Source organism: Gopherus flavomarginatus, chromosome 14 (assembly GCF_025201925.1).
Source record: "Gopherus flavomarginatus isolate rGopFla2 chromosome 14, rGopFla2.mat.asm, whole genome shotgun sequence".
NCBI classification, from domain to species: domain Eukaryota; kingdom Metazoa; phylum Chordata; order Testudines; family Testudinidae; genus Gopherus; species Gopherus flavomarginatus.
The window spans coordinates 39,667,098-39,681,481 of record NC_066630.1 but is presented as its reverse complement, the minus strand read 5'-3'; the positions used below and the strand labels follow the sequence as shown (position 1 = coordinate 39,681,481).

The 14,384-nt window shown below is 45.9% G+C and overlaps 1 protein-coding gene across 3 annotated transcripts in view; it reads left to right on the top strand.

Annotated features, from left to right (window-relative positions):
- EDC4 (enhancer of mRNA decapping 4) overlaps nt 1-14,384 on the top strand; it is a 55,822-nt gene that overhangs the window by 9,731 nt on the left and 31,707 nt on the right. For all 3 annotated transcript variants that reach the window (XM_050922327.1, XM_050922325.1, XM_050922326.1), the window contains 3 exons: nt 262-451; nt 1,791-1,938; nt 7,675-7,779. In XM_050922327.1, coding sequence (XP_050778284.1) covers nt 262-451; nt 1,791-1,938; nt 7,675-7,779 — 443 coding nt within the window. The remainder of the gene's footprint in view (nt 1-261; nt 452-1,790; nt 1,939-7,674; nt 7,780-14,384) is intronic.

Sequence of the window (14,384 nt, the reverse complement as noted above, 5' to 3'; positions counted from 1 at the left end):
GGACATGTAGAACAGGCTTCTGATCATAGCTGATCATCTGCAAGAGTGACATCTCGTTGGGCCTGCTCTGTGGCCTCTTTCTCTGCCTCCACCCATCACTTGTTGGGATCGGCATGCGGACGGGACTCGGCAGTGCCTCGATACGGTTTGAGGGCCAGCAGGGATGCTGAAAACTGGAAGGTAGCTGCTGAGGCCAGAGGAAATCCTGTGAAGAAAGAGCTGACAAGCGTTGACTCCTCTCCTTTGTGTTCTCCTTTATAGGTGCCAGTAATGGCTCTGCTATGGTGCGGGTGCTGAGCATCAGCACTGCCGAGCGGACGTTGCTGAAAGGATTCACGGGCGGCGTGGCAGACTTGGCTTTCGCCCATCTCAACTCCAACCAGCTGGCCTGCCTGGATGAGGCTGGCAACCTCTTTGTCTGGTGCCTGGCCATGGACAATGGGAAAATCCAGTATCTTATCGGAATAAACTCTGTGGCAGTATTTGTGTAGCAGCAACACACTGATGGAACAGCAAAGCCAGGCTCAGTTTCAGGGCCTTTACAAAGGGACTTTTTATCTGGTTTCCCTGTGTATTTATCTCCTCTTTCCCTTAGAGCTTGGCAGGCAAGGAGCCTGGGTAGTCTTGCTCCTCCCATTAAGGATCACATGACAGTGGCCAGCCAGTGAATGAGAAATGATAGGTAGAGCAGAGAGAGGCCCCAAAATGCCTTGAAAGTGAAGATGAGCAGCATATGTTTGAGCCAATGAAGAGGGGGCCAGTGGTGAGATGCAAAGAGACGGGTGATATGTTTATGGCAGCATTCTGAATGGGTCTGAGCAGGGCAGGGTTGCATTTGTCAAGGCCAGAGGAAAGGATGCTGCAATAATCAAGATACAAGATGATGAGACTAGACAAGAGATTGAGCTGTGTGTTCAGACAGGAGTAACTGGCAAGGAGGGGTTTCACCCAGGAGCCCCATGGACTCCTGGCTCGCCCAGGCCTACTGTTCTGTGTTGCCATCTGGATCACGTTACAAGTACACTGGCCTACATCTGTCTGGCTCTATCTATATTTTTCCGCTTCCATGACTCTGGGAAAGAGCGCTGGGATGCAGTTACCCCAAAGCCCATCTTTACTGCTTTTTTTGGTCTGCTTGAAGTGAGTCACTGGATTTTAGTGTTGTGAACCTCTTCCTTTCCTGACAGAGTTACTTCTCCAGTGTTCCTGGGAAGCACGTTACTTTATACATCAGGTCACAATTTTCCAGCCTTATCATTGATGTATATAACTACTTCAAAATGAGGAGTGAGGGTGACCTGTGTCATATTGTGATTATTTAAAGTTCTGTGTGTGGGTATATGAATTGGATCACTCTGTGTGATTGGGGTGGCCTTCATGCATCTCTTGCCATTGTTTTTTTCAAGTAATACCACAGTGCTGGCTGAAATATTAAAACCAGAGTCAACTCAGATTCCAGCCCTACAAAACAAAAAAAGCTTAGAATTTTTCTGATAACATGCAAATGTGACCCTAATCAGTTTCTCTGCTGTGTCTGTTCATTCTTATATGCAGACAATAAGTGAAATTTACAAGGATCTAAGTGTCACTTGTGAATGTCACTTTCATGCCAGTCGAGGTAAGGTGACCTGCCTCTCTCAGCAAGGTCCTTGTAACTGGTTTCTGTGTATAGTAATTCAGAACTAAAAAGCACTAATTGTTTTAGACATCACAAGGATCCATCCTAAGAGGATTATATCTGAACTCTAGTAACAGCCAGAACTGTGTGTTTTCCTTAACGTGGTGATTAGAGAGGAGATCTTGGTGAACATAAAACGACCTGAGGGCACCCCGCTGAACAGCTTCCGGAGAATCATATGGTGCCCCTTCATCCCAGATGAGAATGAGGAGAGCGGTGAAGAGGGCAGCCAGACATTGGCGTTGCTGCACGAGGACAGGGTAAGAAGGCCTGTGGGTCTTTCTTGAAACGTTATCCCCTATTGTAATCCCAAGAGAGACTGTAATCCTCCTCTGGGTACCTGGATTGAAATATGGGTATGGTCACATGATGGGAATGTAATGGTTACGGACTACGCTGAATAGCAGAACCCTCCCATGTTAATGAACCATGTGTTCAGGAGAGGCATGAGGCTGGATTGGCAATGAGGGTGCTGCAGGTGTGTGGTAAGGTATATTGGTAACGCCGTATGCCTCTTCCTGATTTCTAGCCAGTGTTGTTAAACATTCACTGTTGTGAACATAAAACAGAACTCAGACTGTGGTGCCTTTGTAAAATAAAAGGGGCCTTCTGCTGAATTCTTCCTTTCCTGTCACTTTGATTGCAGTAAGCAGATGCTCTTGCTGACACAGCCTTCATAGTGCATATGGTACTGTTCATAATAATAAAAATGTTGGAAACCACAATTATATTGAGCACCTAAAGTGTTCTCTGAGGTGTGCAGGTATGGAAGCCCACGGCCCCTTCCCCCAGGAGCAAAGTCAGAGGGGGCAGAAGTGACTTTAGTCGGACATGCCTGACTCATATGAGGTCCTTGTGTTCCAGGTTCGTTGCTGAAGCGAAGTGAGTATGACGTGGTAGACAAACCGGACTGCTCCTGTTTAGGATCATGCTGGTTTCTAAATTAACTGTGGCCTCTGAGAGTATTGCTGTGGACAGTTCTGTGAAAACCTTTGCTCGGCATGCAGTCACAGTCAAAAAGCAAATGGGTTTAAGCTGTGTCTAGAAAAGGCTAGAGAGTAGTACAGAAAATATGCCACTCTTCAGATCAGGGGTAAAGCCTCTCCTTCAATAGGAAATGTTCAATTCTCAACACTTATTTCCAAAAAGGAAATATCAGAAACAGAGAGGGGAACTCAGATTAGATGCATGAAAGATTTCCACAAGAGGGAGACCGAATACCAAACCATTTAGTTTAGAAAGCTGAATAAGTGAGCCCAAGACCACATTCAAAGAGCCTTGAAACTGCAAAGCAAAGTGTTCAAAAGTCAGGAAATGCCCAGACTAACTTTCCCCTCTGACTGTGGGTTAGCATGACACAGTAAATTACGTGATCTACATTTCTCTGCCTGCTGAGTCCCCAGATCAGACAGTGAAGGAGGCTGGAGCCGTCAGCACCCCTTGTGCACAGCAGAAAGTGAGCAGCGTGTGGTGAATGAGGAAGGATGATCTTGTGGATGAGGCCCTGCAATGAATCTCAGAAGATATGGCTTCAGTTCACACCTCAGATCTGGGCCAGATGCTTAATCTCTCTGGACAAGAGTTTCAAAAGTATCCAGTCATTTGGCGTGCCTGCTTTCTTAAGTGCTTTAAGACACCTTGGAAGGACTTGATTTTCAGAAAGTCCTGCACACCAGCCATTTGAAAATCAGGCCCTTTTAAAGTGTGTCAAGTTAGACACCCAAAACTTGAGGCTCCCCTAATCGCAGCAGGTCACTTCTGAAAATCTTGGCCTCTGGGCCTCAGTTTCCCATCTGTAAATAGGGATGACACTTTCCTGCCTCACAGAAGCATTGAGAATAAATTCACTATGTGCTTGTTGAGAGGCCCTCAAGCACTGCAGTGACGAGGTTCATCGGACTCTCATTCAGGGAGGTGCTTGAATGGTGTGAAGTGTGAAATTAAACATGGAGTCATTGTGCGGAGCACTGCCTGTTCTGCGCCCTGAACCAGGTGGGGGCCTCGTTGGAACAGTACGTGATCTGTCTTGTAGTGCATATGCATAAGGGGGCAGAAGTAAGTTTGCTTGAGCAACCTCAATTTGGACATTTCTTACCTATTTATTGTTCACTTTGCAGCCTTTGTGTTTTTCTAATGGAGTTGTTTAAATGGAACTTGATTGAGGGCTTTTTTTTTAAAAGGAAAAGCAAATGCTCAGACATATTTCCTGGACAGCACTAGAATGCTGTGTGCTACACAGTCTCTGCCAATGACATGGAAGGAGACAGGACTCCCTTGGAGACTTTCCTTCATTCCATATGAATGCTCATCTGCTACAGGGAACATAAGAACGGCCATATTAGGTCAGACTAGAGATTCACTAACCCTGTCTTTCAACAGTGGCTGATGCCCGATGCTTCAGAGGGAATGAACAGAGCAGGACAATTATTGAGTGATCCATCACCTGTCATCCAATCCCAGCATCTGGCAGCCAGAGGCTTAGGGACATCTGGAGCATGGGGTTGTGTCCCTGGACATCTTGGCTAATAGCCATTGATGGACCTATCCTACATTAACTTAATCTGTTTTGTTTTTTTTAACCCAGTTATACTTTTGGCCTTCACAACATCCCCTGGCAACAAGTTCCACAGGTTAACTGTGTTATGTGAAGAAGTACTTCCTTTTGTTTGTTTTTAAACCTGCTGCCTGTTAATTTCATTGCGTGACCCCTACTTCTTGTGTTATGTGAAGAAGTAAATGACACTTCCTTATTCACTTTCTCCACACCCAGGTCTATAGGACCATGACTGATCATATCCCCTCTTTGTTCATCTTGGAAAAGAGATGACGATCATGGTTTTTTAAATCTCTCCTCATATGGAAGCTGTTCCCTACCCCAATAATTTTTGTTGTTCATCTCTGTTCCTTTTCCAATTCTAATCTGTCTTTTCTGAGATGGGGCAACCAGAACTGCACACAGCATTCAGGGTGGGGTGGGATGTACCATGGATTTATATAGTGGCATTATAATAATTTCTGTCTTATCTAGCCCTTTCCTAATGGTTCCTAACATTCCATTAGCCTTTTTGGCTGCTGCTGCACATTGAGTGCATGTTTTCAGATAACTATTCACAATGATGCCAAGATCTTTCTTGAGTTGTAACAGATGATTTAGATCCCATCATTTTGTACGTATAGTTGGGATTATGTTTGCATTTATCAACACTGAATTTCATCTACCATTTTGTTGCCCAGTTTTTTGAGCTCCCTTTGTAACTCTTCGCAATCAGCTTTGGACTTAACTGTCTTGAGTAATTTTGTATCATCTATGAACTTTGCCACCTCACTGTTTACCCCTTTTTCCAGCTTATTTATGAATATGTTGAAAAGGACTGGTCACATTACAGATCCCTGGGGGACCCCACTATTTACCTCTCTCCATTGCAAAAACTGACCATTTATTTCTCCCCTTTTTCTGCCTTTTAACCAGTTACTGATCCATGAGGGGACCTTCCCTCTTATCCCATGGCAGCTCACTTTGCTTAAGAGCCTTTAGTTGAGGGACCTTGTCAAAAGCTTTCTGAAAGTCCAAGTACACTATATCCACTGGATTCCCCCTTGTCCACATGTTTGTTTGAATAAGGCTTGACTGAACCGTCTGGTACAGGGGGTTCAAACATCATAGTGGATCACATTTTAAGAGAGTCAGTTTTGTATGACTCCCTCCAGTCCATCACAGGGTCATCCAGCCACTTCTCACTCCTGCTGGGGATGGAACTACAGCAACTGTGGCAACTACAGCAATTGCTTACATGGGAAACAAATATCAGGAAATACATAGTGTAGTTTAGTGAATGGAAACGGAGAGAGCTCGGACCATGTGACCAGAGAGCTCTCCATGGCCCACAGTTTGGGAACAGTTTAAGCAGGTATTACCATCAAAACTGGTGAACAGAGCACATGGGAGGAGTTGTTCATTAGATGATTGTTACCGAGGTTTGGATGAAATACACGTTTACTGTGCGAAGTGTCACTGTCCCAGATCTGTCCTGGGCATTTCTCGTGCTCCCATCAGCATGGTACCTAGATGCCAATGGGAAAGGTCTGAATGGAGATGCTTGCTTAGTAACTCTAGTGGGACTCTAAGAATAATGTTCATCAGCGTTGCATCATCTTTTCTAGGTTGCTACTGAATACCATGTGCTGCTTCACATTAGTCTCACTTTCAAGAGAGGCAAATGGAATGCTGTGTCAAAAATAAGATTCAGGTCTGAGGGATACTCACCAAAGCAGACATTAAAGGCTTGTCTGTACAAACACTTAGCTCCTAGCAAGCTGGGGGGTGAATCTACCCTGCACTAGTCTGGTGCAGACTGTCCGTGTGTACCCCACTGATGTATATTAACAGTTTGTTATTGTGCTTTGATCTCGGTCTCTTTGAAACAGGACTAGATCGACACGCATTCACCAACTGTTTGTGTACATCAGCAGGGTCCACATGGCCTGTTAGTCTATGTCAGACTAGTGCATGTTACAGTCGCACCCCCGCTTACTGCAAACTAAGTGTTCATATAGAGAAGCCCTTAGAGTGGATTCCTTGGATAGGAGTCTCATCTCCAGTCTGCTGCTAGGCAGGGACTATGCTCAGCATTGATATAATAGAGGGAGTAACCCGCACATCAGTGAAATGCGCAGATGGCACAGAATGGGAAGAAGCTGTGAACCAGAAGTATGGCAGAAAACTAATCTAGGGCTAGCAAGACTGGAAACATAGGCAGAAATTAATGTGAGACACAAGTGGGTGGGGGAATGCAGCTAATACATCAAGGGAAAAATAAACAAACCTCCTCTCGGGAGGAATCCCTCTGGAAAGCAGCAACACCAAAGGGCCCTTAAGATGGCAGAGGGCAGCAAGCAAAACACGGATTTGCAATGTGGTAGGACAACGAAAAAGTGAATGTGGCTTTGGCCTGTATGCACAGAGGCATCGTGATGCTGTCCTTTAAAACAGTTAAATCCATAGAGCTTAGCAGCGAAGACAATGTAATAGTTGAGGGGTGGGAATGCCAAGGAAGGAGAATGAGTGACCCGTGGAGTATAATAACAACGGGATTAAGTTAAGGGGAAAATAAAGGCTTTGTATCTGGAGAAACATTTCACTAGCGGGAAGTGATCAGGCTACAAAGGAAAGGAGTGGGAATCCACCACTTGGGACACTCCTAGTGCCAACTATAAAATGTACAGTAGGGAATAATCCTGGTGGGCTGGATGGGATGGACTAGGCCAGTCTTTCTCTGATCCCTGTGCTTTGGTCTCCGCTTTTCCCACTTAGCATGGTGGTTAACTAAAAGAACCCTCCTTAAGCACTCAAGTCGGTTATGCACCTAGTTTAGCTGTTCTCCAGGTTCTTCAGTCACTGCAGTAATGAGAAATCCGAAAAGGAACTGAATGCCTGGCTACTGGGGCTTCACTGTATCCAAATCTGCCCCCATGCACAGTGCTGAGGAGGAGCAATCTACCCATGAACGCAGGGCACTCAGAAAACTGGGTGCTTGAGTCTGATGTTGTCTTACTCACCACAGATGTCAGGACAGAGGGCACCATCTAACCTATGTAAGGGATACCTGTGCTGAGGATTGTCCTCTTACCCTGCACGCTCTTCAGAGCCCCTGCACTAGGCTGATAGGTTCTTCTGACTGACACTCCCCAGGCATTACGCACAGCACAGCGCAGGGATATCGGTCCAAACTTGGATTCCCCTACATGACAAGGCTTTTGTTGGCCCTAGGCCTCTGAGGCAGCTGCATGAGGCCGGATGCATCATTGCTGTGCCCTAAAGCTGTTTTGTGTTTGTGTAGCTCCGATGGAATATATTGCATGTGGCCCAGTGCTGCACTGGCCAGAGGTGGCAGCTGGACGAGAGGGTTCATGGCAGCTGTGACTGTGTTAGGAGCCGGGGAGGTCTCAGGCACTGGCCTGCAGGCATGCACATGTATTCATTTCTCCTTGTTCTCCAGGCAGAGATTTGGGATCTGGATATTATCCGAGCCAACAACAGTTCCTGGCCGGTGGAGGTGACTAACATCAAAGAGGGCTTCATTGTGGTGAAAGGCCACAGCACGGTAAGAGCACTGCTGCCTGTTATCTAGAGCCCTCTGGTGGATGATCTTCTCAGAAAAGCAGTGTGGGGACAGGTGAGTCACTGACACACCAAAGCCGATTGCTGGGGCACTCGGCATGTCATTTTTGGTGTCTGTGGCATATCTTGAACCCTTAGCTCCCTTGACTTTCTGTTCTAAAGAGTTGGACTGTTACCCACCTTAAGTAAAGATGGTGCCGCCTGTTAGGATTTAGATATTCAGGCCTTTCTGCAAAGGCCAGCTGTGCGGACTGTTGGTGAGGGGGACTTACAGGCTGCCACTCACCTATTCAATGCGATGCATCCGAGTCACGGTACCAAGATGTTAGGGGGCTTATTTTTTCACCCTCCTACTTCCCTGGTCCTTCTCGCATGAACAGAGAGCAACAATACCCCAAGTCCAAAGGCGCAAACAATTTGATGTTTATTGGGGTGAACCTCCAGCAAGCATGATTTCAGTTTCCTTCCTTAGTGTCTCCCTTCCCAGCTTTGATACCACAGAGCCTTGCCTGTGTCCCTGTTTCTCTTCCCATCCCCTGTTCCCATTTCCCCCTTTAGCAAAACATGACCCCAGTTCCCCCATCCCCAGTCCCTGTTCCCATTTCCCTCTCCCTGATTGACTGCAGACTGTATCATAAAACCTGAGTTTTGCTTAGCTATTCCTTAACCAATCATTTTACTGAAATTTAACTAACCAGTCCTAACATATTGTAACATGCTTATTTAACCAATTATATCCCACCACCTTAATTGGTTTACACCCAACAAAATTAATTATACAGCAGACACAAACAATCACAGAACCAGACACAGACCATGCAAATCAACATACAAAACAATACACAAGTGAGGATTTCACAACTACATCTATGCAGACATAAGGGTTTTCCAGCTGTCTATTGATAAGTGAGTTCTTGCCAGACAGGCTGCTATCAAACTAAGTTTCCTTTTACATCTTCTATGCTCTTCCCTTTCTCTGGAGGTGATAGAAATATCAGGACAATATTGTATTCCTAACAACCCAGTAGCACCTTATTTCAATGTAACTAGTTTAAAATGTAAGGATTTGACCATATACTTCCCAGCTTATGGCTGCCTTTGCTGCTTAGCCGAGGAACCAGACCTCATACTGTTACAGTAACAGAAGGCCATTACAAAAACAAACAGTAACTTTTAATTCTTTCTTCTATACCTCTTAACTAGCTAAATAATAAAAATATACCTAAATTCTTAAAAAATAGGCCTTTGCGAACAGGCCTAAATATTTATATCCTAACACCGCCCTGAGCTGCTGTCAGTGGCTTAATGTTGAATGAACGTCCCTGCCATTGCCAAGCTGCTGAGTCATCTGTCTGGCATTCCTGAACATTGCAGCATAAATACCTGCGTTCATATCACTTGTTGAAATCAAAGGCAAGCAGGGCTGTGATCATGTCTTTAGCTCCTTATGCCCATGGGTCCTCGTATGCATTGCCTGCGGAGCTGGTAAGAGCAGGCACTTCCAGGAGACAGACACCTGCTGTGTCCCTCATAATGGAGAGGCCGGGCTGTCACTTCTACAGTCTGTCATGCAGGATAAGCTCATTTGCACCTCGAGGGTAGGAGTCACTAAGCAATATGGTGGGGACGCCATTGTTCCTTGAAACACAACGGTGTTTAGTGGCTCAGCCATTTTCAGGAGAATCAGATTGTCCTGCAGTTTCTGCTTACGGCCTTAGTGGGCAGTTCTGCAAACATCAGAGAGTGGCAGGTGAGCCTACATCTCAAAGCAACCCTAATTTTTGTTGCAGCCAAACCAGCCAAAAGCCACCTCTAGAGAAATGCTGTGTTGGCCCATAAATGTTTTGGCTGTTGGCGATAATCAAAGGCCAAATTACTTACCCAACCCAATGGCTCTTGTGGAGCATGATACTCGGTCCTTTTGTGTGGATCTCTGTGATTACCTTAGAAGTGTACGACCTATCAGGTAGCTGAGCTGCCCTAGGGGTGTAAAAAAAGCATTCAGGCTCTTTGGCTTTTGCCTTCTCAACAGCAGCATCTCTTCTGATGCTCTCACACCTACCCTTCACCTTCTCAGACAGAATGGGGTAACTATGACAACAGGAAGGATAAGAATGTACGTGTAGGAGAAGTTATGAACTCAGTTTAGCAGACTTCATTGTGTGTGGTCTTTGGGGACCCTTGTCCTACCATTACAAGGAGCTGAATGGGATTGAAGGATCTCTTTCATCTCTGACTTCTGTATCACATAGGGCTTAGTTCTCATTAAACTGCAATCAATTTCTGAAATTATAGGAATGCAGAGAACTAATTACACTGTAAGGGGATGCTGTCAATGTGTATAAGATGCATCATTCGTAAATGCGCATATATAAGATTTTCAAAGGTACCAGAATGACTTGGGAACCATTCCCATTGGAAGTCACTTAGGTGCTTTTGAAAAACCCATCTGTAGACAATGAGTGTAATTTAAGATTTACAGATCCTATTCGTGATATTTCTAAAGGCTTGTCTAAACACCAGGTACAGCTTTAGCGATACGGGAGTAGTTCTGCTGGTACAACAGCTAGTGTGGGTGAAGTTATACTGGGAAAGCTTATTCCTGAGAAGTAAAGACACCTTTATGCTATTATAATTGTGTCTACACTAGAGGTTGTAGCAGTAGACCTACATTTGTACAAAATCACACCTCTGTCCAATATTTGTACTGGAACAAAACCAGTGTATAGATTAGGCCTAAATATCAGTAAAAACATTTCAAGTGTCAAACAGGTGATTGTGTGAACCTTGGATGCATTAGATCCTGGCAAGGAGTAACAATGAATGAGTTTGGTTTCACTCTCCATAGTGAGTGAAAGATGAAAAGTAAATAAAATTGCATCACAAGGGGGAAGTAAATGAGAATTGTACAATTTCTTCTTCGAGGGATGGTCTTTGTGTGTATTCCACACGTGGGTACACATGCGCACCACATGCCTGAGCTCTTTAGAAAGCGTGTCTGCACATGAGCAGTTCTCCTTGTGCTCTGAACCAAGGGCGTAAGGGGTGGTGCGGACCGGTGCCTCTCCAGTTCCTTCTGACCACTGCATGGCCTGAGTCAGAACCTTCTGCATCCACAGCTGCTTATTTTGACTGCTTCAGTCTGTGAATATTGTAAATAGTTTTAGTATTCTTTTAGTCTTAAGTATGAGTGTACGTCCGTAGCTGGTTTTCCCCCCACTTCAGGCGAATGCTCCCCAGGAGACTAGAATTATGCCCAGAGTACCGTGGTTTAAGAATTGCATGTCCTGCCCCTGCTCCTTTTCAATGAGCAAGGAACACCAACGCTGCCTTTACTGACTAGGCTAGGCTCACATCTCAGCTAAGTGCAGCAAGTGCTGCTCATTCCATGAGGGTCAAGAGTGAAGACTTAGTAAACATCTGGCGAAGGCCATGAGACCCCACTTATATCTCAGCTGGGGAGTCACCCACCCACACACACACATCAGCCTCAATCAGCAGGCAATGCCCTTGAAAGCACAAGCTCAGGAGTTGAGGACAAGACTTCCAAGCCAAAGGAGATGGATTCTCATGACAGTAAGGGGCACTCTCACAAGCATAGAGACAAACCCTCTGCTTCTAGAGCTGGCCTGAAGAAATGAGATCCCTCCTCGACTCCGCAGAGTCAGGGGAGTCCTCATGCACGGGTCCTAAAGATTTAGCCCTGAGTAAATCTCAGCAGGAGAAAGTTGCGCGAAGGAGCACACATCCATTGGTTCTGGGTCCAATGTGCAAACTGAAGATCGACATGCACCGCTGGTCCCTTCAACATCCAGATCAGACTGTGCCAATATCATCATGGCCCCAGAGGGATCGAACTTCCACTGTGACCAGAGAAGCACAGGATCCAATGGCTCCACCAATTGACTCACCCTGTACACTGGGGCAGTCTGAGACCTACTTTTCCCCAGAGGACGTTTTTGCTCTCCCGTGTCCTCACTCCCATTTCCTTTCAGCTCCTCTTTATTCAGACGCACAGTTACGCTCATGGAAGAAGCCATTCTGAGGACCTAGAGCAGCTCTCCTTTCCCACCCACGAGCCTGAGTACCCAGCCATTGGCATTGTCAGTTTTGCCAGTAGCTTAGCTTTTTCATCTGATGAGTCGGAGGTTCCAGAAGAGCCCCTACCCTGCCATACAGAAACGGGGATGAACAGAAGCCTAAGAGTCAAGGATTCTGGTCGTCGATCAGATGACTTTGCAAGAGACAGATGATACCCAGTGCCATGGGATCCTCCTCAGCTGACTGATCCTTCACGCTGGCATTATTGGTTCCCGTAGGATCTCTACTCGAAGCAGCAGGGATCAGTACATGAGCCTTACTTGCCATTTCTTGGCCAGCACCAACCGGCCCCATCAGAGTATGCGGAAGACAAAGTTGAACCAGATCCGACTAGTCCAACTGTTCTGGGAGCAATTTCAACTTCCCCAGATGAGGCAGTTACCCCATCTCCATCTGACGCCTACAGGAAATACCAGGAGCTCCTACGAAGGGTGGTGTCTGAGCTCCAAATGCAGCTTGAAGAAGTTGAGGAGCCCCTACATAGATTGCTGGAAACCTTGCAATCCGCGGGTCCCAGTCAAGCAGCCCTCCCGGTCATGGATCCAGTTGGACCAGTGTGGCACACTTCTGTTTCCTGTGCTCCCACCCCAAAGAGGATTGAGAAGCTCTACTTTGTCCCATCTAAGTGGAGGCAGAGTTTCTATTCTCAGATTCTCTGGTGGCACAGGCAGTCAGCGAAAGATCCAGGCTGCAACACCCCAAAACTGCACCCTTGGACAAGCTGCCGTACAGCTCGACCTGCTAGGAAGAATGGTCTTCTCTGCCTTTCTCCGTTTTTAGAATTTCAAATGATCAGCCCCTTCTAGCTAAATACAACTTCAATGATTATGTGACGTTGTTGGATTTTAAGGAAATGCTCCCTCAGGAAGACAGAGCTCAGTTCCAGTCCTTGCTTGATGAAGGAAAATTAATGGCCAAAACACTCTACAGGCTGCAGTAGATGCTGTGGACACAGCGTCCAGAGAGATGGTTACAGCCATTGTCCCGAGGAAAGATTCCTGGTTACAATGCTCAGGTTTCCCTAGGAAGGTACAGAGTACCATTCGAGATCTGCCCAAGGATACAGTTAACCTGTTCAGTGATAAGATGGATGATTCCTTCCACTCTCTGAAGGACTTGACGACAATGTTTTCTTCTCTGGATATCTGTACTTGCTCTGAAGAAGCGGCATCACAGAGCAAGACACTTCAACAATTTTACCACCAGTGCTCCCAGGAATCATCAACCAAACAGTAGAGGGTTCAAAGGTCCAGGTATACTGCTCCTGCAACGTCTACTAACACAGCTCACTCTAACCCACAGCCAAGGATTTAATTTTGATGGGACTGTTGAGACCCACATCCTTTTACTGATGTCACATCATCCTATCCCTCCATTTTTTTGGAGGCTTCCTTATCCGATTTGCCACGCTGGAGGGCTTTAACAACAGACAAATGTGTGCTAGAAATTATTCGCTACCGGGCATCTGATTGAGTTTGTCAGCCCCTTTGTGATCCATTTTCAGGGACCAATGTCACAAGGAAATTCTGTGTCAAGAAGTGGACTCCCTTCTCCACCAGGGAGCTGAAGAAGGAGTTCCATCTCAACTTGAAGGGAGAAGATGTTACTCCCCATACTATTTAGTCCCCAAAAAGAATGGGGGATGGAGACCAGTTCTTGACTCATAGACAAGACCAGAAGGGACCATCGTGATATTCTAGTCTGACCTCCTGCACATTGCAGGCCACAGAACCTCATCCACCCACTGCTGAAATAGACTCCTAACCTCTATGACAACTAACTCTAATTGTCGAAAAATCTAAAATTCCACATGGTCACATTAGCATCAGTAATCCCCTCTCTGGAAGACGGCACCAGGTTCATGGCTCTTGACATGGAAGATGTATAATTTCACATAGATACTCACCCATCCCTCAGAAGGGTCCTCAAGTTCTTCCTTTGTCAAAACCATTATCAAGTCAGAGTCCTTCCATTCGGGCTAGCTACGACACCCAGAGTCTCTACAAAAGAAGGAATCAGACAAGGAATCTGTGTTTGCAGCTTAGATGAGGAGAAACTGGTTTACCATCTTCCCATTCCCAACTGGTTTCTGACAGGCAGATTGTACAAGGAAGTCCAGTTTATCAACCAATTCCTCCTCTAACTACTATTCTTAGGACGGAAGAATCCCATTCACTGATACAGACTAGGGACTGAATGGCTAAGAAGCAGTTCTGTAGAAAAGGACCTAGGGGTTCCAGTGGACGAGAAGCTGGATATGAGTCAGCAGTGTGCCCTTTTTGCCAAGAAGGCTAATGGCATTTTGGGCTGTATAAGTAGAGGCATTGCCAGCAGATCGAGGGACGTGATCATTCGCCTCTATTCGACATTGGTGAGGCCTCACCTGGAGTACTGTGTCCAGTTTTGGGCCCCACAGTACAAGAAGGATGTGGAAAAATTGGAAAGAGTCCAGTGGAGGGCAACAAAAATGATTAGGGGTCTGGAGCA